The sequence below is a fragment of the Eucyclogobius newberryi genome, unplaced genomic scaffold (genome assembly GCF_026437365.1).
Source record: "Eucyclogobius newberryi isolate DKJ021-1_F unplaced genomic scaffold, fEucNew1.0.hap1 SCAF_18, whole genome shotgun sequence".
Lineage (NCBI taxonomy): Eukaryota > Metazoa > Chordata > Actinopteri > Gobiiformes > Gobiidae > Eucyclogobius > Eucyclogobius newberryi.
Genome location: NW_027315812.1, coordinates 4,406,763 through 4,432,110, shown reverse-complemented (window position 1 = coordinate 4,432,110; position 25,348 = coordinate 4,406,763). Strand labels below are relative to the sequence as shown.

The following is a 25,348-nucleotide window of genomic DNA, read 5'->3' as shown; positions in this document are numbered from 1 at the left end:
ATTCTACAATTGAATCATAAATTGCAAATCTAATCCTAAATGCATTCTTTTTCGAAAAAACTACGGTAATACGCCAAAATCTGCCCTATCTTTACAAACTTAATGTCAAAAGTCCGGTATGTGTTTGTTTGTTTGTTTGTTTGTTTGTTTGTTTGTTCGTTTGTTCGTGCACTCTTTATAAAGGAGCCGGACACACTGCTCTTCACTCCGCCTTCACCGTCTGTGCCACCAGCAGAGGGCAGCAGAGGTCTGTGGACTCTACACTGCTGTTTATACCAGTCACACCGATTTTTAATTTCAGTGGTCCTAAAGGTTTTGACTCGAGCACAGTTATGTCAGTGGTCCTAAAGGTTTTGACCCGAGCACAGTTATGTCAGTGGTCCTAAAGGTTTTGACCCCAGCACAGTTATGTCAGTGGTCCTAAAGGTTTTGACCCGAGCACAGTTATGTCAGTGGTCCTAAAGGTTTTGACTCGAGCACAGTTATGTCAGTGGTCCTAAAGGTTTTGACTCGAGCACAGTTATGTCAGTGGTCCTAAAGGTTTTGACCCGAGCACAGTTATGTCAGTGGTCCTAAAGGTTTTGACCCGAGCACAGTTATGTCAGTGGTCCTAAAGGTTTTGACTCGAGCACAGTTATGTCAGTGGTCCTAAAGGTTTTGACTCGAGCACAGTTATGTCAGTGGTCCTAAAGGTTTTGACCCGAGCACAGTTATGTCAGTGGTCCTAAAGGTTTTGACCCCAGCACAGTTATGTCAGTGGTCCTAAAGGTTTTGACCCGAGCACAGTTATGTCAGTGGTCCTAAAGGTTTTGACCCCAGCACAGTTATGTCAGTGGTCCTAAAGGTTTTGACTCGAGCACAGTTATGTCAGTGGTCCTAAAGGTTTTGACCCGAGCACAGTTATGTCAGTGGTCCTAAAGGTTTTGACCCCAGCACAGTTATGTCAGTGGTCCTAAAGGTTTTGACCCGAGCACAGTTATGTCAGTGGTCCTAAAGGTTTTGACCCCAGCACAGTTATGTCAGTGGTCCTAAAGGTTTTGACTCGAGCACAGTTATGTCAGTGGTCCTAAAGGTTTTGACTCGAGCACAGTTATGTCAGTGGTCCTAAAGGTTTTGACTCGAGCACAGTTATGTCAGTGGTCCTAAAGGTTTTGACTCGAGCACAGTTATGTCAGTGGTCCTAAAGGTTTTGACCCGAGCACAGTTATGTCAGTGGTCCTAAAGGTTTTGACCCCAGCACAGTTATGTCAGTGGTCCTAAAGGTTTTGACCCGAGCACAGTTATGTCAGTGGTCCTAAAGGTTTTGACCCCAGCACAGTTATGTCAGTGGTCCTAAAGGTTTTGACCCGAGCACAGATATGTCAGTGGTCCTAAAGGTTTTGACCCGAGCACAGTTATGTCAGTGGTCCTAAAGGTTTTGACCCGAGCACAGTTATGTCAGTGGTCCTAAAGGTTTTGACCCCAGCACAGTTATGTCAGTGGTCCTAAAGGTTTTGACTCGAGCACAGATATGTCAGTGGTCCTAAAGGTTTTGACTCGAGCACAGATATGTCAGTGGTCCTAAAGGTTTTGACTCGAGCACAGTTATGTCAGTGGTCCTAAAGGTTTTGACTCGAGCACAGTTATGTCAGTGGTCCTAAAGGTTTTGACTCGAGCACAGATATGTCAGTGGTCCTAAAGGTTTTGACCCGAGCACAGTTATGTCAGTGGTCCTAAAGGTTTTGACTCGAGCACAGTTATGTCAGTGGTCCTAAAGGTTTTGACCCGAGCACAGTTATGTCAGTGGTCCTAAAGGTTTTGACCCGAGCACAGATATGTCAGTGGTCCTAAAGGTTTTGACCCGAGCACAGTTATGTCAGTGGTCCTAAAGGTTTTGACTCGAGCACAGATATGTCAGTGGTCCTAAAGGTTTTGACCCGAGCACAGTTATGTCAGTGGTCCTAAAGGTTTTGACCCGAGCACAGTTATGTCAGTGGTCCTAAAGGTTTTGACTCGAGCACAGATATGTCAGTGGTCCTAAAGGTTTTGACCCGAGCACAGTTATGTCAGTGGTCCTAAAGCAAATGTTATTAAAGTCTGTCATCGGGTGCTTTATTGTGAAGGAGCAGCTGATTTTGTGGTCAGTGTTCATTGGCTCAGTCCAGTTACACACACACACACACACACACACACACACACACACACACACACACTGGTCACACACACACACACACACTGGTCACACACACTGGTCACACACACACACACTGGTCACACACACACACACACACACTGGTCACACACACACACACACACACACACACACACACACACACACGTCACACACACACACACACACGTCACACACACACACACACACACACACACACACACACACTGGTCAGAGAGGCTGAACAAGATGGTGTCACATATTTCCCATAATTCTCGAGTGACACGATGACAGATTTAGCCTGTGCATGAGTCTGATATAAACCTGCCGACGCACAGAGAGCGAACAGTGACATTTAGCCTTCAATTCTCTGGACGACTAAAGGTCAGCTCCCCTTTTACCCCGTTCATCCAGCGCGGCCGGACGCCATGTTGCTAATGTAACTGCAGAGGCATTTCAACATGGCTGCCAATGTTAGCCAAAAACAACTTCACAGCCAAACATTCTGTCACTGTGTTCGGATCTGTGGTACAGTAGTTTATCAAACCCACCACGACCACGGGATTTGTCTTTCCACACGGTTGTTTCAGAAATGAGAAGACGATTCCCTCTAGCATTTGTCCAATAAGATAATACCACCTTTTTTTGACCTAATCCATCAGTTTAGTCGGCCTCTGTTGGAGATTTAAGGCTGATATTTGCACTTTCTATCTCCACTTTTCAGTTTGTGACAAGAAAACAAACCCTCGATCTCACGATGAGGAAAACCCAAAAGTCCAAAAAGTGTGTGGAGTTAAACCCAGACAAATAAAGGTACATTTGTGGCTCTATCGTCCACTGCATTTGACCCTCACGTTCCTGTTCTCACCTTGGACCTTGACGATGACGTCCTGGTGCTGCTCCCCGGCCTCCGTCCTGACGCTGCACCTGTACCGGCCTCGGTCTCCGGGGGCGCTGTTTCTCACCAGCAGGGAGGCGTTTCCCTTGGCGACGGCGGGCGCGGACAGGCCCGCCCGGCCGGCCAGCGGGTCGTCGGGGGCGAGCTGAGTCTGCAGGTCCGAGGAGAGGCTGAGGATGAGCGCGTCCTGCCTGGACCAGAGGAGGCGCTGCAGGGGGGACGAGGATGGGACGAGGCAGGGCAGGACGCAGGGACCAGCGACCAGACACGCCACGTGCAGCTCTGCAGAGAGACATGGACATGAGGTGAGACCAGAGGACATGAGGTGAGACCAGAGGACATGAGGTGAGACCAGAGGACATGAGGTGAGACCAGAGGACATGAGGTGAGACCAGAGGACATGAAATGAGACCAGAGGACATGAAATGAGACCAGACGACATGAGGTGAGACCAGAGGACATGAGGTGAGACCAGAGGACATGAGGTGAGACCAGAGGACATGAGGTGAGACCAGACGACATGAGGTGAGACCAGACGACATGAGGTGAGACCAGAGGACATGAGGTGAGACCAACAGACATGGACATGAGGTGAGACCAGAAGACATTTGGTCCCTCGCGTCTGTTGGGAGCATCCTGCACCTTCTGCACCTGCAGGATCCTGCACCTTCTGCACCTGCAGGATCCTGCACCTGGTGCAGAAGGTGCAGGATCCTGCAGGTGCAGAGGGTGCAGGATCCTGCAGGTGCAGAAGGTGCAGTATCCTGCAGGTGCAGAAGGTGCAGGATCCTGCAGGTGCAGAAGGTGCAGGATCCTGCAGGTGCAGAAGGTGCAGGATCCTGCAGGTGCAGAGGGTGCAGGATCCTGCAGGTGCAGAAGGTGCAGGATCCTGCAGGTGCAGAAGGTGCAGGATCCTGCAGGTGCAGAGGGTGCACCAGGAACTGCAGGTGCAGAAGGTGCAGTATCCTGCAGGTGCAGAAGGTGCAGGATCCTGCAGGTGCAGAAGGTGCAGTATCCTGCAGGTGCAGAAGGTGCAGGATCCTGCAGGTGCAGAAGGTGCAGGATCCTGCAGGTGCAGAAGGTGCAGGATCCTGCAGGGCCTTGGTCTTGTTGCTTCCTTGTTTCTCGGCTGAATCACTATCGAGCAGTGAAAGGCGATTCCTCTGAGTCGCTGAGTCACGAGGCAGAAACTGGAGCCTGAGTTTCCTGACGTGAGGAAACGGATCAGTTTGAATCACAAAAGTGAGTCTGTGCTCTGAAACCTGAAGCGCCAGGCTCAAAGGAACAAAGGCAGAGCTCAGAGTGAGACGTGTTTAGAGCCTGAGGATGAGAAGGAAGTGAAACTTAAAGGTTCAGTGTGATTTAAGCCTTTGACCAGAGAAGAGCTGAGAACAGTGTCAAGAGCCCTTCAGTCAGGACATTGTGTTCGAATGAATCTGTCATAGTTTCATTGTCATGGACTCATAATACTACTAGTCCTGGTTTAGTCCTGGTTTAGTCCTGGTTTAGTCCTGGTTTAGTCCTGGTTTAGTCCTGGTTTAGTCCTGGTTTAGTCCTGGTTTAGTCCTGCTCTAGTCCTGGTTTAGTCCTGGTTTAGTCCTGCTCTAGTCCTGGTTTAGTCCTGGTTTAGTCCTGGTTTAGTCCTGCTCTAGTCCTGGTTTAGTCCTGGTTTAGTCCTGCTCTAGTCCTGGTTTAGTCCTGGTTTAGTCCTGCTCTAGTCCTGGTTTAGTCCTGGTTTAGTCCTGGTTTAGTCCTGTTCTAGTCCTGGTTTAGTCCTGGTTTAGTCCTGGTTTAGTCCCGGTTTAGTCCTGGTTTAGTCCAGGTTTAGTTTTTTAGGTTTTTTGAACAATATAAACACTAAAATGGCAGTATTGGGTTATTTTGGACTAAAACGCTTTATAAACTTTACTTTCACTGGTTTAGAATATTGTGCCGAGATCTGAGCGAATAATATGAATAACATTAATCACGCCAAAAAGGAGTGATTTGAGCAGCAGAGGCAGAGCGTGCAAACCCCACACCCAGGACCACCCCGCACCCAGGACCACCCCACACCCAGGACCACCCCACACCCAGGAGGACCCCACACCCAGGACCACCCCACACCCAGGACCACCCCACACCCAGGACCACCCCACACCCAGGACCACCCCACACCCAGGAGGACCCCACACCCAGGACCACCCCACACCCAGGACCACCCCACACCCAGGACCACCCCACACCCAGGACCACCCCACACCCAGGAGGACCCCACACCCAGGACCACCCCACACCCAGGAGGACCCCACACCCAGGAGGACCCCACACCCAGGAGGACCCCACACCCAGGACCACCCCACACCCAGGACCACCCCACACCCAGGAGGACCCCACACCCAGGACCACCCCACACCCAGGAGGACCCCACACCCAGGACCACCCCACACCCAGGAGGACCCCACACCCAGGACCACCCCACACCCAGGACCACCCCACACCCAGGAGGACCCCACACCCAGGAGGACCCCACACCCAGGACCACCCCACACCCAGGACCACCCCACACCCAGGACCACCCCACACCCAGGACCACCCCACACCCAGGACCACCCCCCCACACCCAGGACCACCACCCCAAACCCAGGACCACCCCACACCCAGGAGGACCACCCCACACCCAGGAGGACCACCCCACACCCAGGAGGACCACCCCACACCCAGGACCACCCCACACCCAGGACCACCCCACACCCAGGACCACCCCACACCCAGGACCACCCCACACCCAGGAGGACCCCACACCCAGGACCACCCCACACCCAGGACCACCCCACACCCAGGAGGACCCCACACCCAGGAGGACCCCACACCCAGGACCACCCCACACCCAGGACCACCCCACACCCAGGACCACCCCACACCCAGGACCACCACCCCAAACCCAGGACCACCCCACACCCAGGAGGACCACCCCACACCCAGGAGGACCACCCCACACCCAGGAGGACCACCCCACACCCAGGACCACCCCACACCCAGGACCACCCCACACCCAGGACCACCCCCCCACACCCAGGACCACCACCCCAAACCCAGGACCACCACCCCAAACCCAGGACCACCCCACACCCAGGAGGACCACCCCACACCCAGGACCACCCCACACCCAGGACCACCCCCCCACACCCAGGACCACCACCCCAAACCCAGGACCACCCCACACCCAGGAGGACCACCCCACACCCAGGACCACCCCACACCCAGGACGGGGGAGGTTAGTCCGGGTGACGGGTGGAGGTGGGTCAAACGCCGGACCTGATCCTGAAAAGCGAGGGCTTGGGAGAGATTCTTGTGTGTTTAAGCGTTCTGTTCCGACACGTTTTACGAGCCACAAAAACAAACGGGCGTGGCTCTTCTGCAGCTGTCAGTCACGTACCACTGACTTCAGGACGAGAAGACGAGCTAAACCCACCCGGGACCGCAGTGGACACTGGTGGACACTGGGTGGACACTGGGTGGACCCTCGGTGGACACTGGGTGGACACTGGGTGGACACTGGGTGGACACTGGGTGGACACTGAGTGGACACTGGACTGGGTGGACACTGAGTGGACACTGGACTGGCTGGACACTGAGTGGACACTGAGTGGACACTGGGTGGACACTGGGTGGATACTGAGTGGACACTGAGTGGACACTGAGTGGACACTGGGTGGACACTGGGTGGATACTGAGTGGACACTGAGTGGACACTGAGTGGACACTGGGTGGATACTGAGTGGACACTGGGTGGACACTGAGTGGACACTGAGTGGACACTGAGTGGACACTGGGTGGACATCAGACTTCGTATTTTAAATGTCTGAGTTTCTCTTTTTAGACTTAAAAAACATGTTTGAATTGTTGTTATTGTGAATCTTAAAAATGTTTTATTATTTTATAGCGTAAAATGTCACAAAATCCAATTCAATCACACAATAATTACACCTGACGACGCCTTTATTTTGTTAATTGACGGTTTGAACTGTTATAAACAGGTGTAAGTTGCCTTTTTGTTGGAATGGCGCTTTTTGATGACATCACAGTGGGATTCCTGTCATTTCCAACGTTTATTTGTCAAAGTTTCTTCACAAACTGCGACGTAAAGAAAGTAAAACCGAGATTAATATTCAGCACAAACTCCAAACCAAACAGCAGAAGCTTCACGTGCACTTCGGCCAATCAGAGCGCAGTATTCGGGCCAATCAGAGCGCAGTATTCGGGCCAATCAGAGCGCAGTATTCGGGCCAATCAGCGCAGTATTCGGGCCAATCAGAGCGCAGTATTCGGGCCAATCAGAGCGCAGTATTCGGGCCAATCAGAGCACATTATTCGGGCCAATCAGAGCGCAGTATTCAGGCCAATCAGAGCACAGTATTCGGGCCAATCAGAGAGCAGTATTCGGGCCAATCAGAGCGCAGTATTCAGGCCAATCAGAGCACAGTATTCAGGCCAATCAGAGAGCAGTATTCGGGCCAATCAGAGCGCAGTATTCAGGCCAATCAGAGCACAGTATTCGGGCCAATCAGAGAGCAGTATTTGGGCCAATCAGAGCGCAGTATTCGGGCCAATCAGAGCGCAGTATTCGGGCCAATCAGAGCGCAGTATTCAGGCCAATCAGAGAGCAGTATTCGGGCCAATCAGAGCGCAGTATTCGGGCCAATCAGAGCGCAGTATTCGGGCCAATCAGAGCGCAGTATTCGGGCCAATCAGAGCGCAGTATTCGGGCCAATCAGAGCGCAGTATTCGGGCCAATCAGAGCGCAGTATTCAGGCCAATCAGAGCACAGTATTCAGGCCAATCAGAGAGCAGTATTCGGGCCAATCAGAGCGCAGTATTCAGGCCAATCAGAGCACAGTATTCGGGCCAATCAGAGAGCAGTATTTGGGCCAATCAGAGCGCAGTATTCGGGCCAATCAGAGCGCAGTATTCGGGCCAATCAGAGCGCAGTATTCAGGCCAATCAGAGAGCAGTATTCGGGCCAATCAGAGCGCAGTATTCGGGCCAATCAGAGCGCAGTATTCGGGCCAATCAGAGCGCAGTATTCGGGCCAATCAGAGCGCAGTATTCGGGCCAATCAGAGCGCAGTATTCGGGCCAATCAGAGCGCAGTATTCAGGCCAATCAGAGAGCAGTATTCGGCCCGTTGTGCGACATTTAAAAAGGCATTTGAACGCATCACGAGTCACAGCTGAAGTTTGACCCTGCAGTGACTCCATAGCTCAGTGACCCGTAGCTCAGTGACCCGTAGCTCAGTGACCCGTAGCTCAGTGACCCTGTAGCTCAGTGACCCCCTTGCTCAGTGACCCGTAGCTCAGTGACCCTGTAGCTCAGTGACCCGTAGCTCAGTGACCCGTAGCTCAGTGACCCCCTTGCTCAGTGACCCTGTAGCTCAGTGACCGTAGCTCAGTGACCCGTAGCTCAGTGACCCGTAGCTCAGTGACCCCCTAGCTCAGTGACCCGTAGCTCAGTGACCCTGTAGCTCAGTGACCCTGTGGATCAGTGACCCGTAGCTCAGTGACCCTGTAGCTCAGTGACCCGTAGCTCAGTGACCCGTAGCTCAGTGACCCGTAGCTCAGTGACCCCCTAGCTCAGTGACCCTGTAGCTCAGTGACCCGTAGCTCAGTGACCCGTAGCTCAGTGACCCGTAGCTCAGTGACCCCATAGCTCAGTGACCCTGTAGCTCAGTGACCCGTAGCTCAGTGACCCCCTAGCTCAGTGACCCGTAGCTCAGTGACCCGTAGCTCAGTGACCCTGTAGCTCAGTGACCCCCTAGCTCAGTGACCCTGTAGCTCAGTGACCCACTAGCTCAGTGACCCGTAGCTCAGTGACCCCCTTGCTCAGTGACCCTGTAGCTCAGTGACCCGTAGCTCAGTGACCCGTAGCTCAGTGACCCGTAGCTCAGTGACCCCCTAGCTCAGTGACCCGTAGCTCAGTGACCCGTAGCTCAGTGACCCATAGCTCAGTGACCCCCTAGCTCAGTGACCCTGTAGCTCAGTGACCCGTAGCTCAGTAACCCGTAGCTCAGTGACCCGTAGCTCAGTGATCCGTAGCTCAGTGACCCGTAGCTCAGTGACCCGTAGCTCAGTGACCCCGTAGCTCAGTGACCCTGTAGCTCAGTGACCCGTAGCTCAGTGACCCCCTAGCTCAGTGACCCGTAGCTCAGTGACCCGTAGCTCAGTGACCCCTAGCTCAGTGACCCGTAGCTCAGTGACCCGTAGCTCAGTGACCCGTAGCTCAGTGACCCCCTAGCTCAGTGACCCGTAGCTCAGTGACCCGTAGCTCAGTGACCCGTAGCTCAGTGACCCCCTTGCTCAGTGACCCTGTAGCTCAGTGACCGTAGCTCAGTGACCCGTAGCTCAGTGACCCCCTTGCTCAGTGACCCTGTAGCTCAGTGACCGTAGCTCAGTGACCCGTAGCTCAGTGACCCGATAGTGACCCCGTAGCTCAGTGACCCGTAGCTCAGTGACCCCCTAGCTCAGTGACCCGTAGCTCAGTGACCCGTAGCTCAGTGACCCGTAGCTCAGTGACCCCCTAGCTCAGTGACCCGTAGCTCAGTGACCCGTAGCTCAGTGACCCGTAGCTCAGTGACCCCCTTGCTCAGTGACCCTGTAGCTCAGTGACCGTAGCTCAGTGACCCGTAGCTCAGTGACCCCCTTGCTCAGTGACCCTGTAGCTCAGTGACCGTAGCTCAGTGACCCGTAGCTCAGTGACCCGATAGTGACCCCGTAGCTCAGTGACATAAAAGCAGTTTTTTTGCTTTTATGTCAAATCTTCTTCATTTGATCGATGTAAAACACACTTTAGTTTCGCTTTGATTCAAAAGTAATTTGCAGATAACGAGTCATCGTTAAATAAAAGTACAATTAAATTCATCTTCTTTTCAGTAAAATTACATTTTATGAAGAAACTGTTTGTTTTTACTTCAGGCGTTTTCTTCTCGTTCTCAACGACTGAAGTGAAAGAATTCTGCAAATGTCAAAAGTGAATATAATGTCAAAGTGAGAGCGGCGATTCATCAATGTGTCGCCCCGAGGACTCTAATGCTCTAGACACACTCTAAACACGCTCTAAACACGCTCTAAACACGCTCTAAACACTCTAAACACGCTCTAAACACGCTCTAAACACTCTAAACACGCTCTAAACACGCTCTAAACACTCTAAACACGCTCTAAACACGCTCTAAACACTCTAAACACGCTCTAAACACGCTCTAAACACTCTAAACACGCTCTAAACACGCTCTAAACACTCTAAACACGCTCTAAACACGCTCTAAACACTCTAAACACGCTCTAAACACTCTAAACACGCTCTAAACACGCTCTAAACACTCTAAACACGCTCTAAACATGCTCTAAACACGCTCTAAACACGCTCTAAACACTCTAAACACGCTCTAACCACGCTCTAAACATGCTCTAAACATGCTCTAAACGCACTCTAAACACTCTAAACACGCTCTAAACACGATCTAAACACTCTATACATGCTCTAAACGCGCTCTAAACATGCTCTCAACACGCTCTAAACACTCTAAACACGCTCTAAACACTCTAAACACGCTTTAAACACTCTAAACACGCTCTAAACACGCTCTAAACACTCTAAACACGCTCTAAACACGCTCTAAACACTCTATACATGCTCTAAACGCGCTCTAAACATGCTCTCAACACGCTCTAAACACTCTATACATGCTCTAAACGCGCTCTAAACATGCTCTAAACACTCTAAACACGCTCTAAACATGCTCTAAACACTCTAAACACGCTCTAAACATGCTCTAAACACGCTCTAAACATGCTCTAAACACTCTAAACACGCTCTAAACATGCTCTAAACACTCTAAACACGCTCTAGACATGCTCTAAACACTCTAAACATGCTCTAAATGCGCTCTAAACACGCTCTCAACACGCTCTAAACACTCTAAACATGCTCTAAACACGCTCTAAACACTCTAAACACTCTAAACACGCTCTCAACACGCTCTAAACACTCTAAACACTCTAAACATGCTCTAAACACTCTATAAACTCTAAACATGCTCTAAACGCGCTCTAAACACTCTAAACATGCTCTAAAAACGCTCTAAAACGCTCTAAACACACTCTCAATGCTCTAAATGCTCTAAACATGCTCTAAAAACGCTCTTTGAACGCTCTAGACACACTCTAAACACGCTCTAAACACTCTACACACACTCTAAACACTCTAAAAACTCTAAACATGCTCTAAACACGCTCTAAACACTCTAAACATGCTCTTAACACTCTAAAAACTCTAAACATGCTCTAAACACGCTCCAAACACTCTAAACATGCTCTAAACACTCTACACACACTCTAAACACTCTAAAAACTCTAAACATGCTCTAAACACGCTCTAAACACTCTAAACATGCTCTAAACACGCTCCAAACACTCTAAACATGCTCTAAACACTCTACACACACTCTAAACACTCTAAAAACTCTAAACATGCTCTAAACACGCTCTAAACACTCTAAACATGCTCTTAACACTCTAAAAACTCTAAACATGCTCTAAACACGCTCCAAACACTCTAAACATGCTCTAAACACTCTACACACACTCTAAACACTCTAAAAACTCTAAACACGCTCTCAACACGCTCTAAACACTCTAAACATGCTCTAAACACGCTCTAAACACTCTAAACACTCTAAACACGCTCTCAACACGCTCTAAACACTCTAAACACTCTAAACATGCTCTAAACACTCTATAAACTCTAAACATGCTCTAAACGCGCTCTAAACACTCTAAACATGCTCTAAAAACGCTCTAAAACGCTCTAAACACACTCTCAATGCTCTAAATGCTCTAAACATGCTCTAAAAACGCTCTTTGAACGCTCTAGACACACTCTAAACACGCTCTAAACACTCTACACACACTCTAAACACTCTAAAAACTCTAAACATGCTCTAAACACGCTCTAAACACTCTAAACATGCTCTTAACACTCTAAAAACTCTAAACATGCTCTAAACACGCTCCAAACACTCTAAACATGCTCTAAACACTCTACACACACTCTAAACACTCTAAAAACTCTAAACATGCTCTAAACACGCTCTAAACACTCTAAACATGCTCTTAACACTCTAAACACTCTAAACATGCTCTAAACACGCTCCAAACACTCTAAACATGCTCTAAACACTCTAAAAACTCTAAACATGCTCTAAATGCTCTTAACACGCTCTAAACACGCTCTAAATGCTCTAAACACTCTCTAAACGCTCTAAACGCTCTAAACGCTCTAAACGCTCTCTAAACGCTCTAAACGCTCTAAACGCTCTAAACACTCTAAACACTCTCTAAACGCTCTAAACGCTCTAAACGCTCTAAACGCTCTAAACACTCTAAACACTCTCTAAACGCTCTAAACGCTCTAAACGCTCTAAACACTCTCTAAACGCTCTAAACGCTCTAAACGCTCTAAACACTCTCTAAACGCTCTAAACGCTCTAAACACTCTCTAAACGCTCTAAACGCTCTAAACGCTCTAAACACTCTAAACACTCTCTAAACGCTCTAAACGCTCTAAACGCTCTAAACGCTCTAAACACTCTAAACACTCTCTAAACGCTCTAAACGCTCTAAACGCTCTAAACGCTCTAAACACTCTCTAAACGCTCTAAACGCTCTAAACGCTCTAAACGCTCTAAACACTCTCTAAACGCTCTAAACGCTCTAAACGCTCTAAACGCTCTAAACACTCTCTAAACGCTCTAAACGCTCTAAACGCTCTAAACACTCTCTAAACGCTCTAAACGCTCTAAACGCTCTAAACGCTCTCTAAACGCTCTAAACGCTCTAAACACTCTCTAAACGCTCTAAACGCTCTAAACGCTCTCTAAACGCTCTAAACGCTCTAAACGCTCTAAACACTCTCTAAACGCTCTAAACGCTCTAAACACTCTAAATGCTCTAAACGCTCTAAACACTCTCTAAACGCTCTAAACGCTCTAAACGCTCTAAACACTCTCTAAACGCTCTAAACGCTCTAAACGCTCTAAACGCTCTAAACACTCTAAACGCTCTAAACGCTCTAAACACTCTAAACACTCTCTAAACGCTCTAAACGCTCTAAACACTCTCTAAACGCTCTAAACGCTCTAAACGCTCTAAACACTCTAAACACTCTCTAAACGCTCTAAACGCTCTTAACGCTCTAAACGCTGGTGTTTGAGGTCGCTCTGAGGTCAAAGTGAAGCGTGGGAGAAGACGTTTATCATGATAAAAACCTGCTCGAAATGTCATCGATCTCAAGAAAGGAATCTCACTGTGAGTCACAAAACACATAAGACGAGAGGAAAAAGACATAAGACGAGAGGAAAAAGACATAAGACGAGAGGAAAAAGACATAAGACGAGAGGAAAAAGACATAAGACGAGAGGAAAAAGACATAAGACGAGAGGAAAAAGACATAAGACGAGAAGAAAAACACATAAGACGAGAGGAAAAAGACATAAGACGAGAAGAAAAAGACATAAGACGAGAGGAAAAAGACATAAGACGAGAAGAAAAATACATAAGACGAGAGGAAAAAGACATAAGACGAGAGGAAAAATACATAAGACGAGAGGAAAAAGACATAAGACGAGAGGAAAAAGACATAAGACGAGAAGAAAAACACATAAGACGAGAGGAAAAAGACATAAGACGAGAAGAAAAAGACATAAGACGAGAGGAAAAAGACATAAGACGAGAAGAAAAACACATAAGACGAGAGGAAAAAGACATAAGACGAGAAGAAAAATACATAAGACGAGAGGAAAAAGACATAAGACGAGAGGAAAAATACATAAGACGAGAGGAAAAAGACATAAGACGAGAGGAAAAAGACATAAGACGAGAGGAAAAAGACATAAGACGAGAAGAAAAACACATAAGACGAGAGGAAAAAGACATAAGACGAGAAGAAAAACACATAAGACGAGAGGAAAAAGACATAAGACGAGAGGAAAAAGACATAAGACGAGAGGAAAAAGACATAAGACGAGAGGAAAAAGACATAAGACGAGAGGAAAAAGACATAAGACGAGAAGAAAAACACATAAGACGAGAGGAAAAAGACATAAGACGAGAAGAAAAAGACATAAGACGAGAGGAAAAAGACATAAGACGAGAAGAAAAACACATAAGACGAGAGGAAAAAGACATAAGACGAGAAGAAAAATACATAAGACGAGAGGAAAAAGACATAAGACGAGAGGAAAAAGACATAAGACGAGAGGAAAAAGACATAAGACGAGAAGAAAAATACATAAGACGAGAGGAAAAAGACATAAGACGAGAGGAAAAAGACATAAGACGAGAGGAAAGACGAGAGGAAAGACGAGCAGAGGTTTATTGGTGAATTGTTTAAGGAAAATTGGAAGAAATCTTGAAGACATTTTAAAGATTGGAGGAAAATTTATAGAAACTGAAAGAAATTGATGAAAAATTTGAGGATTATTCAAAATTATTTTTTGTATATATTTTATTTAGAAAATATTTTATTTAAAAATATTTTATTTATTTTAGAACATTATAGGATAATTTGAAGTAGTAGTAATTTTGAGGAAAGAAATGGTGGGAACATTAATGATTTTTTTTTATTTGAGGATTTTTTTGAATTTTTAAAAAATGTGTAGATAATTTGAAATAAAATAGGAGGAAATGAAACTAATGTAAAGAAAACAGTTAAAGTACAAAGTGAAGCTGGAAGAACAGAAACTCATTGATACTTTTGATTAAAATGTAAATAAAGTGACTTTTCCCGTTTTGGAGGTGAAACAGGAAGTGACACGTCAGACGTTTTGAAACACGATTCAACTCGACTTGAACCAGAATGTTTTTGTGACACATTCATTCATCAGAAATGTGTCAATCACACCAACATTTCCAAAGAGTTTAGATCAAAGTCTGACGCCTTTTTATCAGTTTGTTCCAAAGATAAACCATCGATTTTTAATGTCATATATTTTATTTATTTATCTAATAGTACTTTCTGTGAGGAGTTTAGAGCCAGTTTATGTAACACGTTTGTCATGATTTACAAAACAGGAAGTAGAATTCTAAAACTAAAACTGACAAACTGAGATTAAATTTGTAAAATGTTCAAAAGGTCATAAACACTTTAGATTAGATTTATTTTTGTAAGTGAATGTAAGTGTGGAAAGAGTGAAAGGACAAAAAAGGACAAAACACAATAATACTAAAGATCAAAGTCACTTCGTTACCTTTAGCTTTGTTCTGTAACGAGGAGTCCACGAGCAGTAAGAGAGCAGCCACTGCCGACCAGAGGAGAGACATGCTGAGACCAGGAGCAGGACTAAACCAGGTCTAAACCAGGTCTAAACCAGGACTAAACCAGGACTAAACCAGGTCTGAACCAGGACTAAACCAGGACTGAACCAGGACTAAACCAGGACTAAACCAGGACTAAACCAGGTCTAAACCAGGTCTAAACCAGGACTAAACCAGGACTAAACCAGGTCTGAACCAGGACTAAACCAGGACTGAACCAGGACTAAACCAGGACTAAACCAGGACTAAACCAGGACTAAACCAGGACTAAACCAGGTCTGAACCAGGACTAAACCAGGACTAAACCAGGACTAAACCAGGTCTGAACCAGGACTAAACCAGGACTAAACCAGGTCTAAACCAGGACTAAACCAGGACTAAACCAGGTCTGAACCAGGACTAAACCAGGACTAAACCAGGACTAAACCAGGACTAAACCAGGTCTGAACCAGGACTAAACCAGGACTAAACCAGGACTAAACCAGGACTAAACCAGGACTAAACCAGGTCTGAACCAGGTCTGAACCAGGACTAAACCAGGACTAAACCAGGTCTGAACCAGGACTAAACCAGGACTAAACCAGGTCTGAACCAGGACTAAACCAGGACTAAACCAGGACTAAACCAGGTCTGAACCAGGACTAAACCAGGACTAAACCAGGTCTGAACCAGGACTAAACCAGGACTAAACCAGGACTAAACCAGGACTAAACCAGGTCTGAACCAGGTCTGAACCAGGACTAAACCAGGACTAAACCAGGTCTGAACCAGGACTAAACCAGGACTAAACCAGGTCTGAACCAGGACTAAACCAGGACTAAACCAGGACTAAACCAGGACTAAACCAGGACTAAACCAGGACTAAACCAGGTCTGAACCAGGACTAAACCAGGACTAAACCAGGACTAAACCAGGTCTAAACCAGGACTAAACCAGGTCTGAACCAGGACTAAACCAGGACTAAACCAGGACTAAACCAGGACTAAACCAGGTCTAAACCAGGACTAAACCAGGTCTGAACCAGGACTAAACCAGGACTAAACCAGATCTAAACCAGATCTAAAACAGGTCTAAAAAGGGACTTTGTATGAGTGGAGGTCTCTGAGGTTTTAGTCCATGCTCCTCTGGTCTGGTCCGGCCTCTGGTCTGGTCTTTGGTCTTTGGTTTCTAGGAGACAGAAGTTTTAATTAGAGACACGACGACAGCATCACAGACGGATCAAACTGAGCACGTGCAGACTGAGAGTGGGCGGGGACTCAAACCCTCAACCACAGCAGGAAGTGACACTGCTGCAGTCTAAACCCTGCTGCAGTCTAAACCCTGGTCCTGTCTAAACCCTGCTGCAGTCTAAACCCTGGTCCTGTCTAAACCCTGCTGCAGTCTAAACACTGGTCCTGTCTAAACCCTGCTGCAGTCTAAACCCTGCTGTAGTCTAAACCCTGGTCCTGTCTAAACCCTGCTGCAGTCTAAACCCTGGTCCTGTCTAAACCCTGCTGCAGTCTAAACCCTGCTGTAGTCTAAACCCTGGTCCTGTCTAAACCCTGCTGCAGTCTAAACCCTGGTCCTGTCTAAACCCTGCTGCAGTCTAAACCCTGCTGTAGTCTAAACCCTGGTCCTGTCTAAACCCTGCTGCAGTCTAAACCCTGGTCCTGTCTAAACCCTGCTGCAGTCTAAACCCTGGTCCTGTCTAAACCCTGCTGCAGTCTAAACACTGGTCCTGTCTAAACCCTGCTGCAGTCTAAACCCTGCTGTAGTCTAAACCCTGGTCCTGTCTAAACCCTGCTGCAGTCTAAACCCTGGTCCTGTCTAAACCCTGCTGCAGTCTAAACACTGGTCCTGTCTAAACCCTGCTGCAGTCTAAACCCTGCTGTAGTCTAAACCCTGGTCCTGTCTAAACCCTGCTGCAGTCTAAACCCTGGTCCTGTCTAAACCCTGCTGCAGTCTAAACCCTGCTGTAGTCTAAACCCTGGTCCTGTCTAAACCCTGCTGCAGTCTAAACCCTGGTCCTGTCTAAACCCTGCTGCAGTCTAAACCCTGCTGTAGTCTAAACCCTGGTCCTGTCTAAACCCTGCTGCAGTCTAAACCCTGGTCCTGTCTAAACCCTGCTGCAGTCTAAACCCTGGTCCTGTCTAAACCCTGCTGCAGTCTAAACACTGGTCCTGTCTAAACCCTGCTGCAGTCTAAACCCTGCTGTAGTCTAAACCCTGGTCCTGTCTAAACCCTGCTGCAGTCTAAACCCTGGTCCTGTCTAAACCCTGCTGCAGTCTAAACACTGGTCCTGTCTAAACCCTGCTGCAGTCTAAACCCTGCTGTAGTCTAAACCCTGGTCCTGTCTAAACCCTGCTGCAGTCTAAACCCTGGTCCTGTCTAAACCCTGCTGCAGTCTAAACCCTGCTGTAGTCTAAACCCTGGTCCTGTCTAAACCCTGCTGCAGTCTAAACCCTGGTCCTGTCTAAACCCTGCTGCAGTCTAAACCCTGGTCCTGTCTAAACCCTGCTGCAGTCTAAACACTGGTCCTGTCTAAACCCTGCTGCAGTCTAAACCCTGCTGTAGTCTAAACCCTGGTCCTGTCTAAACCCTGCTGTAGTCTAAACCCTGCTGCAGTCTAAACCCTGGTCCTGTCTAAACCCTGCTGCAGTCTAAACCCTGGTCCTGTCTAAACCCTGCTGCAGTCTAAACCCTGCTGCAGTCTAAACCCTGGTGCAGAGACTTGATAAAGACTTTAGGGGTCTGGAGTTTCCTGTGAAGTTCAAACAGGAAAAGTCTCACATGTGGTTTTCATACGACACAGACTCTGTAAAACCTTTAAGAGTGAAAAGTGTACAGCAGAACTGGACCTGGACTGGACCTGGACTGGACCTGAACTGGACCTGGACTGGACCTGGACTGGACCTGGACCTGGACTGGACTGGACTGGACCTGGACTGGACCTGGACTTGGACTGGACCTGGACCTGGACTGGACTGGACTGGACCTGGACTGGACCTGGACTGGACCTGGACTGGACCTGGACTGGACCTGGACTAGACCTGGACTGGACCTGGACTGGACCTGGACCTGGACTGGACTGGACCTGGACTGGACCTGGACTGGACCTGGACTAGACCTGGACTGGACTGGGACTGGACCTGGACTGGACTGGACCTGGACTGGACCTGGACTAGACCTGGACTGGACCTGGACTGGACCTGGACTGGACTGGACTGGACCTGGACTGGACCTGGACTGGACCTGGACTAGACCTGGACTGGACTGGGACTGGACCTGGACTGGACTGGACCTGGACTGGACCTGGACTGGACCTGGACTAGACCTGGACTGGACTGGGACTGGACCTGGACCTGGACTGGACCTGGACTGGACCTGGACTAGACCTGGACTGGACTGGGACTGGACCTGGACCTGGACCTGGACTGGACCTGGACTGGACCTGGACTGGACCTGGACTGGACCTGGACTGGACCTGGACTAGACCTGGACTGGACTGGACCTGGACTGGACCTTGACCTGGACCTGGACTGGACTGGACCTGGACTGGACCTGGACTGGACCTGGACTAGACCTGGACTGGACTGGGACTGGACCTGGACTGGACTGGACCTGGACTGGACCTGGACTAGACCTGGACTGGACCTGGACTGGACCTGGACTGGACTGGACCTGGACTGGACCTGGACTGGACCTGGACTAGACCTGGACTGGACCTGGACTAGACCTGGACTGGACCTGGACTGGACCTGGACTGGACCTGGACTAGACCTGGACTGGACTGGGACTGGACCTGGACTGGACTGGACCTGGACTGGACCTGGACTGGACCTGGACTAGACCTGGACTGGACTGGGACTGGACCTGGACCTGGACCTGGACTGGACCTGGACTGGACCTGGACTAGACCTGGACTGGACTGGGACTGGACCTGGACCTGGACCTGGACTGGACCTGGACTGGACCTGGACTGGACCTGGACTGGACCTGGACTAGACCTGGACTGGACTGGACCTGGACTGGACCTGGACCTGGACCTGGACTGGACTGGACCTGGACTGGACCTGGACTGGACCTGGACTAGACCTGGACTGGACTGGGACTGGACCTGGACTGGACTGGACCTGGACTGGACCTGGACTAGACCTGGACTGGACCTGGACTGGACCTGGACTGGACTGGACCTGGACTGGACCTGGACTGGACCTGGACTAGACCTGGACTGGACCTGGACTAGACCTGGACTGGACCTGGACTGGACCTGGACTGGACCTGGACTAGACCTGGACTGGACTGGGACTGGACCTGGACTGGACTGGACCTGGACTGGACCTGGACTGGACCTGGACTAGACCTGGACTGGACTGGGACTGGACCTGGACCTGGACCTGGACTGGACCTGGACTGGACCTTGAAAAAGGTGCTTTGTCTCTGTCGTCTTCATTTATTTATTTCCACATGTGATCAAAGGAAAATAAAGCTTTGAGCCACTTATTCTGGGACAAATCAAGACTTTTCTTTACTTTAAGTCCTAAAACACATTTTTACTGAAATTATATCACGCTTTTCAAGAGGATTTGTCAAAAGCCGACAAAAGCCCAAAGCAGCGTCTGACCATCGTCCAGCGTGGAATGTTCCTCTGAGCGCGTGAAGCTTTAAATCAGAGACAATCAGACTCAGTTTGTCTCCAAAGGTTCTGGACCCGACCTGCTCCCGACGGACTCTAGTGATGTCATGAGGAGCGCTTGAATGTGATTGGTCGAAGCGTCACAGGAACAAGAGAAATCAAAGTGTTCAATCAGAGAAAAGTAAATCTGCTAAAACGCTCTGAGCCTGAATGAACCATTCGGACTCATGTGGACTCATCTGGACTCATCTGGACTCATCCGGACTCATCTGGACTCATCCGGACTCATCTGGACTCATCCGGACTCATGTGGACTCATGTGGACTCATCTGGACTCATCCGGACTCATCTAGAATCATCCGGACTCATCTGGACTCATCTGGACTCATCTGGACTCATCTGGACTCATCTGGACTCATCTGGACTCATCTGGACTCATCCGGACTCATCTAGAATCATCTGGACTCATCTGGACTCATCTGGACTCATCCGGACTCATCCGGACTCATCTGGACTCATCCGGACTCATCTGGACTCATGTGGACTCATCTGGACTCATCCGGACTCATCTAGAATCATCCGGACTCATCTGGACTCATCTGGACTCATCCGGACTCATCTGGACTCATCTGGACTCATCTGGACTCATCCGGACTCATCTAGAATCATCTGGACTCATCTGGACTCATCCGGACTCATCCGGACTCATCTGGACTCATCTGGACTCATCCGGACTCATCTGGACTCATCTGGACTCATCTGGACTCATCCGGACTCATCCGGACTCATCTGGACTCATCTGGACTCATCCGGACTCATCTGGACTCATCTGGACTCATCCGGACTCATCTGGACTCATGTGGACTCATCCGGACTCATCTGGACTCATGTGGACTCATCTGGACTCATCTGGACTCATCTAGAATCATCCGGACTCATCCGGACTCATCTGGACTCATCTGGACTCATCTAGAATCATCCGGACTCATCTGGACTCATCTGGACTCGTCCGGATGCTGCACATTGTGATGTCACAGCGTGTTAAAGGGTCAGAAGGCCCAGTGTCCAGCCAAAGGCCACATCTGCATGTCACTGTTGCATGTTCTGCCTGTGGTTTCTCTCCTGAAACCTCCAACACCACGTGATAGTGGGAAGTGCAGTCCACACGTTTGTAGATCGCTCCGGTCCACGACACGTGACTCAGTTTGATGAAGAGGTTCGAGACTTTTCAGTGACGGAGGACGAGACGAGCTTGTTTGGCCAGAGGTCAGAGGTCAGAGGTCATTGCCTTCTTCCTTGTTTCACTCGACTTTATCTTTGTAAATTACAGGCTTTTCTCCTGCTGAGTGCGCTGACCAATCAGAGAGCTCCTTACTAGATTATTTGTATTTATTTAAGCCACTCTGACTTACAGCGCCCCCTACAGGCCGGACCACTCTGACTTACAGCGCCCCCTACAGGCCGGACCACTCTGACTTACAGCGCCCCCTACAGGCCGGACCACTCTGACTTACAGCGCCCCCTACAGGCCGGACCACTCTGACTTACAGCGCCCCCTACAGGCCGGACCACTCTGACTTACAGCGCCCCCTACAGGCCGGACCACTCTGACTTACAGCGCCCCCTACAGGCCGGACCACTCTGACTTACAGCGCCCCCTACAGGCCGGACCACTCTTTGAACTAAAACGCAGTTGAGATAAATATATTTAGAAATTTGCTAAAAAAAAATATCCAAGAATAGCACATTTTTTCACTTCCTGTTTGTAATTGATGACATCACAGTAGGAAATTACCCAGCAAACACTGGACCAAAACTCATATAATGTCACAATTTAGTTTATTAGACATATAAAATATATGAGAGCGACTTTATTTTGTTGAATTAATGTTTAGAGTAAAAAAAAGTTGTTTCTTTGTGTAAATTCTGCGTAAACTTTGACTGGAATGATGTCACCTCCTGTATGAGTGTCCCTGGTGTGATGTCACTTCCTGTATGAGTGTCCCTGGTGTGATGTCACTTCCTGTATGAGTGTCCCTGGTGTGATGTCACCTCCTGTATGAGTGTCCCTGGTGTGATGTCACTTCCTGTATGAGTGTCCCTGGTGTGATGTCACTTCCTGTATGAGTGTCCCTGGTGTGATGTCACTTCCTGTATGAGTGTCCCTGGTGTGATGTCACTTCCTGTATGAGTGTCCCTGGTGTGATGTCACTTCCTGTATGAGTGTCCCTGGTGTGATGTCACCTCCTGTATGAGTGTCCCTGGTGTGATGTCACTTCCTGTATGAGTGTCCCTGGTGTGATGTCACTTCCTGTATGAGTGTCCCTGGTGTGATGTCACTTCCTGTATGAGTGTCCATGGTGTGATGTCACTTCCTGAATGAGTGTCCCTGGTGTGATGTCACTTCCTGTATGAGTGTCCCTGGTGTGATGTCACTTCCTGTATGAGTGTCCCTGGTGTGATGTCACTTCCTGTATGAGTGTCCCTGGTGTGATGTCACTTCCTGTATGAGAGTCCCTGGTGTGATGTCACTTCCTGTATGAGAGTCCCTGGTGTGATGTCACTTCCTGTATGAATGTCCTTGGTGTGATGTCACTTCCTGTATGAGTGTCCCTGGTGTGATGTCACTTCCTGTATGAGTGTCCCTGGTGTGATGTCACTTCCTGTATGAGTGTCCCTGGTGTGATGTCACTTCCTGTATGAGTGTCCCTGGTGTGATGTCACTTCCTGTATGAGTGTCCCCGGTGTGATGTCACTTCCTGTATGAGTGTCCCTGGTGTGATGTCACTTCCTGTATGAGTGTCCTGGGTGTGATGTCACTTCCTGTATGAGTGTCCCTGGTGTGATGTCACTTCCTGTATGAGTGTCCCTGGTGTGATGTCACTTCCTGTATGAGTGTCCCTGGTGTGATGTCACTTCCTGTATGAGTGTCCTTGGTGTGATGTCACTTCCTGTATGAGTGTCCCTGCTTGATTGGTGTAAAAGTATCATTTATATGTACAACAGGAACAAATACATCAAATAAAGTCCAAATTAGACAAGCGTAAAAACCTGTGACACGCCCTTTAATCATCGTTATATTATGATGTATTTTCTGCAGTTCTTTTATCTTTAATAATCTGATGATTCTGTGACTTTAGGAGGAAGTGGAATAAACGCTCAGGCGTCGTTAGGAGCAGATTTACAGTGTTGTTGTTTTCTCTCTGTCGAGAGAGAAAAGGTTCTGTCTCTCTCTGTGTTTTGTCTTGATTCAGTCGTGTTTTGTGCGGTCAAGCGACAGTGGGTCAGTGTTCTCTGTGGTCAGTGTTCTCTGTGGGTCAGTGTTCTCTGTGGTCAGTGTTCTCTGTGTTCTCTGTGGGTCAGTGTTCTCTGTGGTCAGTGTTCTCTGTGGGTCAGTGTTCTCTGTGGTCAGTGTTCTCTGTGTTCTCTGTGGGTCAGTGTTCTCTGTGGTCAGTGTTCTCTGTGGTCAGTGTTCTCTGTGTTCTCTGTGGGTCAGTGTTCTCTGTGGTCAGTGTTCTCTGTGGTCAGTGTTCTCTGTGTTCTCTGTGGGTCAGTGTTCTCTGTGGGTCAGTGTTCTCTGTGGTCAGTGTTCTCTGTGGGTCAGTATTCTCTGTGTTCTCTGTGGGTCAGTGTTCTCTGTGGTCAGTGTTCTCTGTGTTCTCTGTGGGTCAGTGTTCTCTGTGGTCAGTGTTCTCTGTGGTCAGTGTTCTCTGTGTTCTCTGTGGGTCAGTGTTCTCTGTGGGTCAGTGTTCTCTGTGGTCAGTGTTCTCTGTGGGTCAGTATTCTCAGTGTTCTCTGTGGGTCAGTGTTCTCTGTGTTCTCTGTGGGTCAGTGTTCTCTGTGGGTCAGTGTTCTCTGTGGTCAGTGTTCTCTGTGGGTCAGTATTCTCTGTGTTCTCTGTGGGTCAGTGTTCTCTGTGGTCAGTGTTCTCTGTGGTCAGTGTTCTCTGTGTTCTCTGTGGGTCAGTGTTCTCTGTGGTCAGTGTTCTCTGTGGTCAGTGTTCTCTGTGTTCTCTGTGGGTCAGTGTTCTCTGTGGGTCAGTGTTCTCTGTGGTCAGTGTTCTCTGTGGGTCAGTATTCTCAGTGTTCTCTGTGGGTCAGTGTTCTCTATGGGTCAGTGTTCTCTGTGGGTCAGTGTTCTCTGTGGGTCAGTGTTCTCTGTGTTCTCTGTGGGTCAGTGTTCTCTGTGGGTCAGTGTTCTCTGTAGGTCAGTGTTCTCTGTGGGTCAGTGTTCTCTGTGTTCTCTGTGGGTCAGTGTTCTCTGTGGGTCAGTGTTCTCCGTGGTCAGTGTTCTCTGTGGGTCAGTATTCTCTGTGGTCAGTGTTCTCTGTGTTCTCTGTGGGTCAGTGTTCACTGTGTTCTCTGTGGGTCAGTGTTCTCTGTGGTCAGTGTTCTCTGTGGGTCAGTGTTCTCTGTGTTCTCTGTGGGTCAGTGTTCTCTGTGGGTCAGTGTTCTCTGTGGGTCAGTATTCTCTGTGGTCAGTGTTCTCTGTGGGTCAGTGTTCTCTGTGGTCAGTGTTCTCTGTGGGTCAGTGTTCTCTGTGTTCTCTGGGTCAGTGTTCTCTGTGGGTCAGTGTTCTCTGTGGGTCAGTATTCTCTGTGGGTCAGTGTTCTCTGTGGGTCAGTGTTCTCTGTGGGTCAGTGTTCTCTGTGTTCTCTGTGGGTCAGTGTTCTCTGTGGGTCAGTGTTCTCTGTGGGTCAGTATTCTCTGTAGGTCAGTGTTCTCTGTAGGTCAGTGTTCTCTGTAGGTCAGTGTTCTCTGTAGGTCAGTGTTCTCTGTGTTCTCTGTGGGTCAGTGTTCTCTGTAGGTCAGTGTTCTCTGTGGGTCAGTGTTCTCTGTGGTCAGTGTTCTCTGTGGGTCAGTGTTCTCTGTGTTCTCTGGGTCAGTGTTCTCTGTGGGTCAGTGTTCTCTGTGGGTCAGTATTCTCTGTGGGTCAGTGTTCTCTGTGGGTCAGTGTTCTCTGTAGGTCAGTGTTCTCTGTGGGTCAGTGTTCTCTGTGTTCTCTGTGGGTCAGTGTTCTCTGTGGGTCAGTGTTCTCTGTAGGTCAGTGTTCTCTGTAGGTCAGTGTTCTCTGTAGGTCAGTGTTCTCTGTAGGTCAGTGTTCTCTGTAGGTCAGTGTTCTCTGTTGTGTTTGTGCCATTGAACCAGGACAAAAAACTGAAATCAAAGCCGGGCCAGAGTTTCCCTTGAGTCTCGTTTCACAGATTATCCACGTTTTAGAAAGAGCAGAGGATGAAAAGAGGGGAGAGTCAAACCAGACACCCAGTGGTGACATGGCTGTGTCCTCAGATGAACTGGGCTAAATATAAACCCTGGCACAGGAGCTCCACTTGTTCTT

General features: G+C 48.9%; 1 protein-coding gene across 1 annotated transcript in view; it reads right to left on the bottom strand.

The window, feature by feature from the left end:
- The window catches only part of LOC140364306 (hemicentin-2-like), a 21,251-nt gene extending 5,705 nt beyond the window's left edge, over positions 1–15,546 (bottom strand). The window contains exons 1-2 of the mRNA XM_072450404.1: positions 15,330–15,546; positions 3,018–3,329 (exon numbers count right to left, since the gene is read on the bottom strand). Of these exons, the coding sequence (XP_072306505.1) occupies positions 3,018–3,329; positions 15,330–15,402 (385 nt within the window). The 5' untranslated portion in view covers positions 15,403–15,546. The remainder of the gene's footprint in view (positions 1–3,017; positions 3,330–15,329) is intronic.
- Between the last annotated feature and the right edge of the window lie 9,802 nt (positions 15,547–25,348).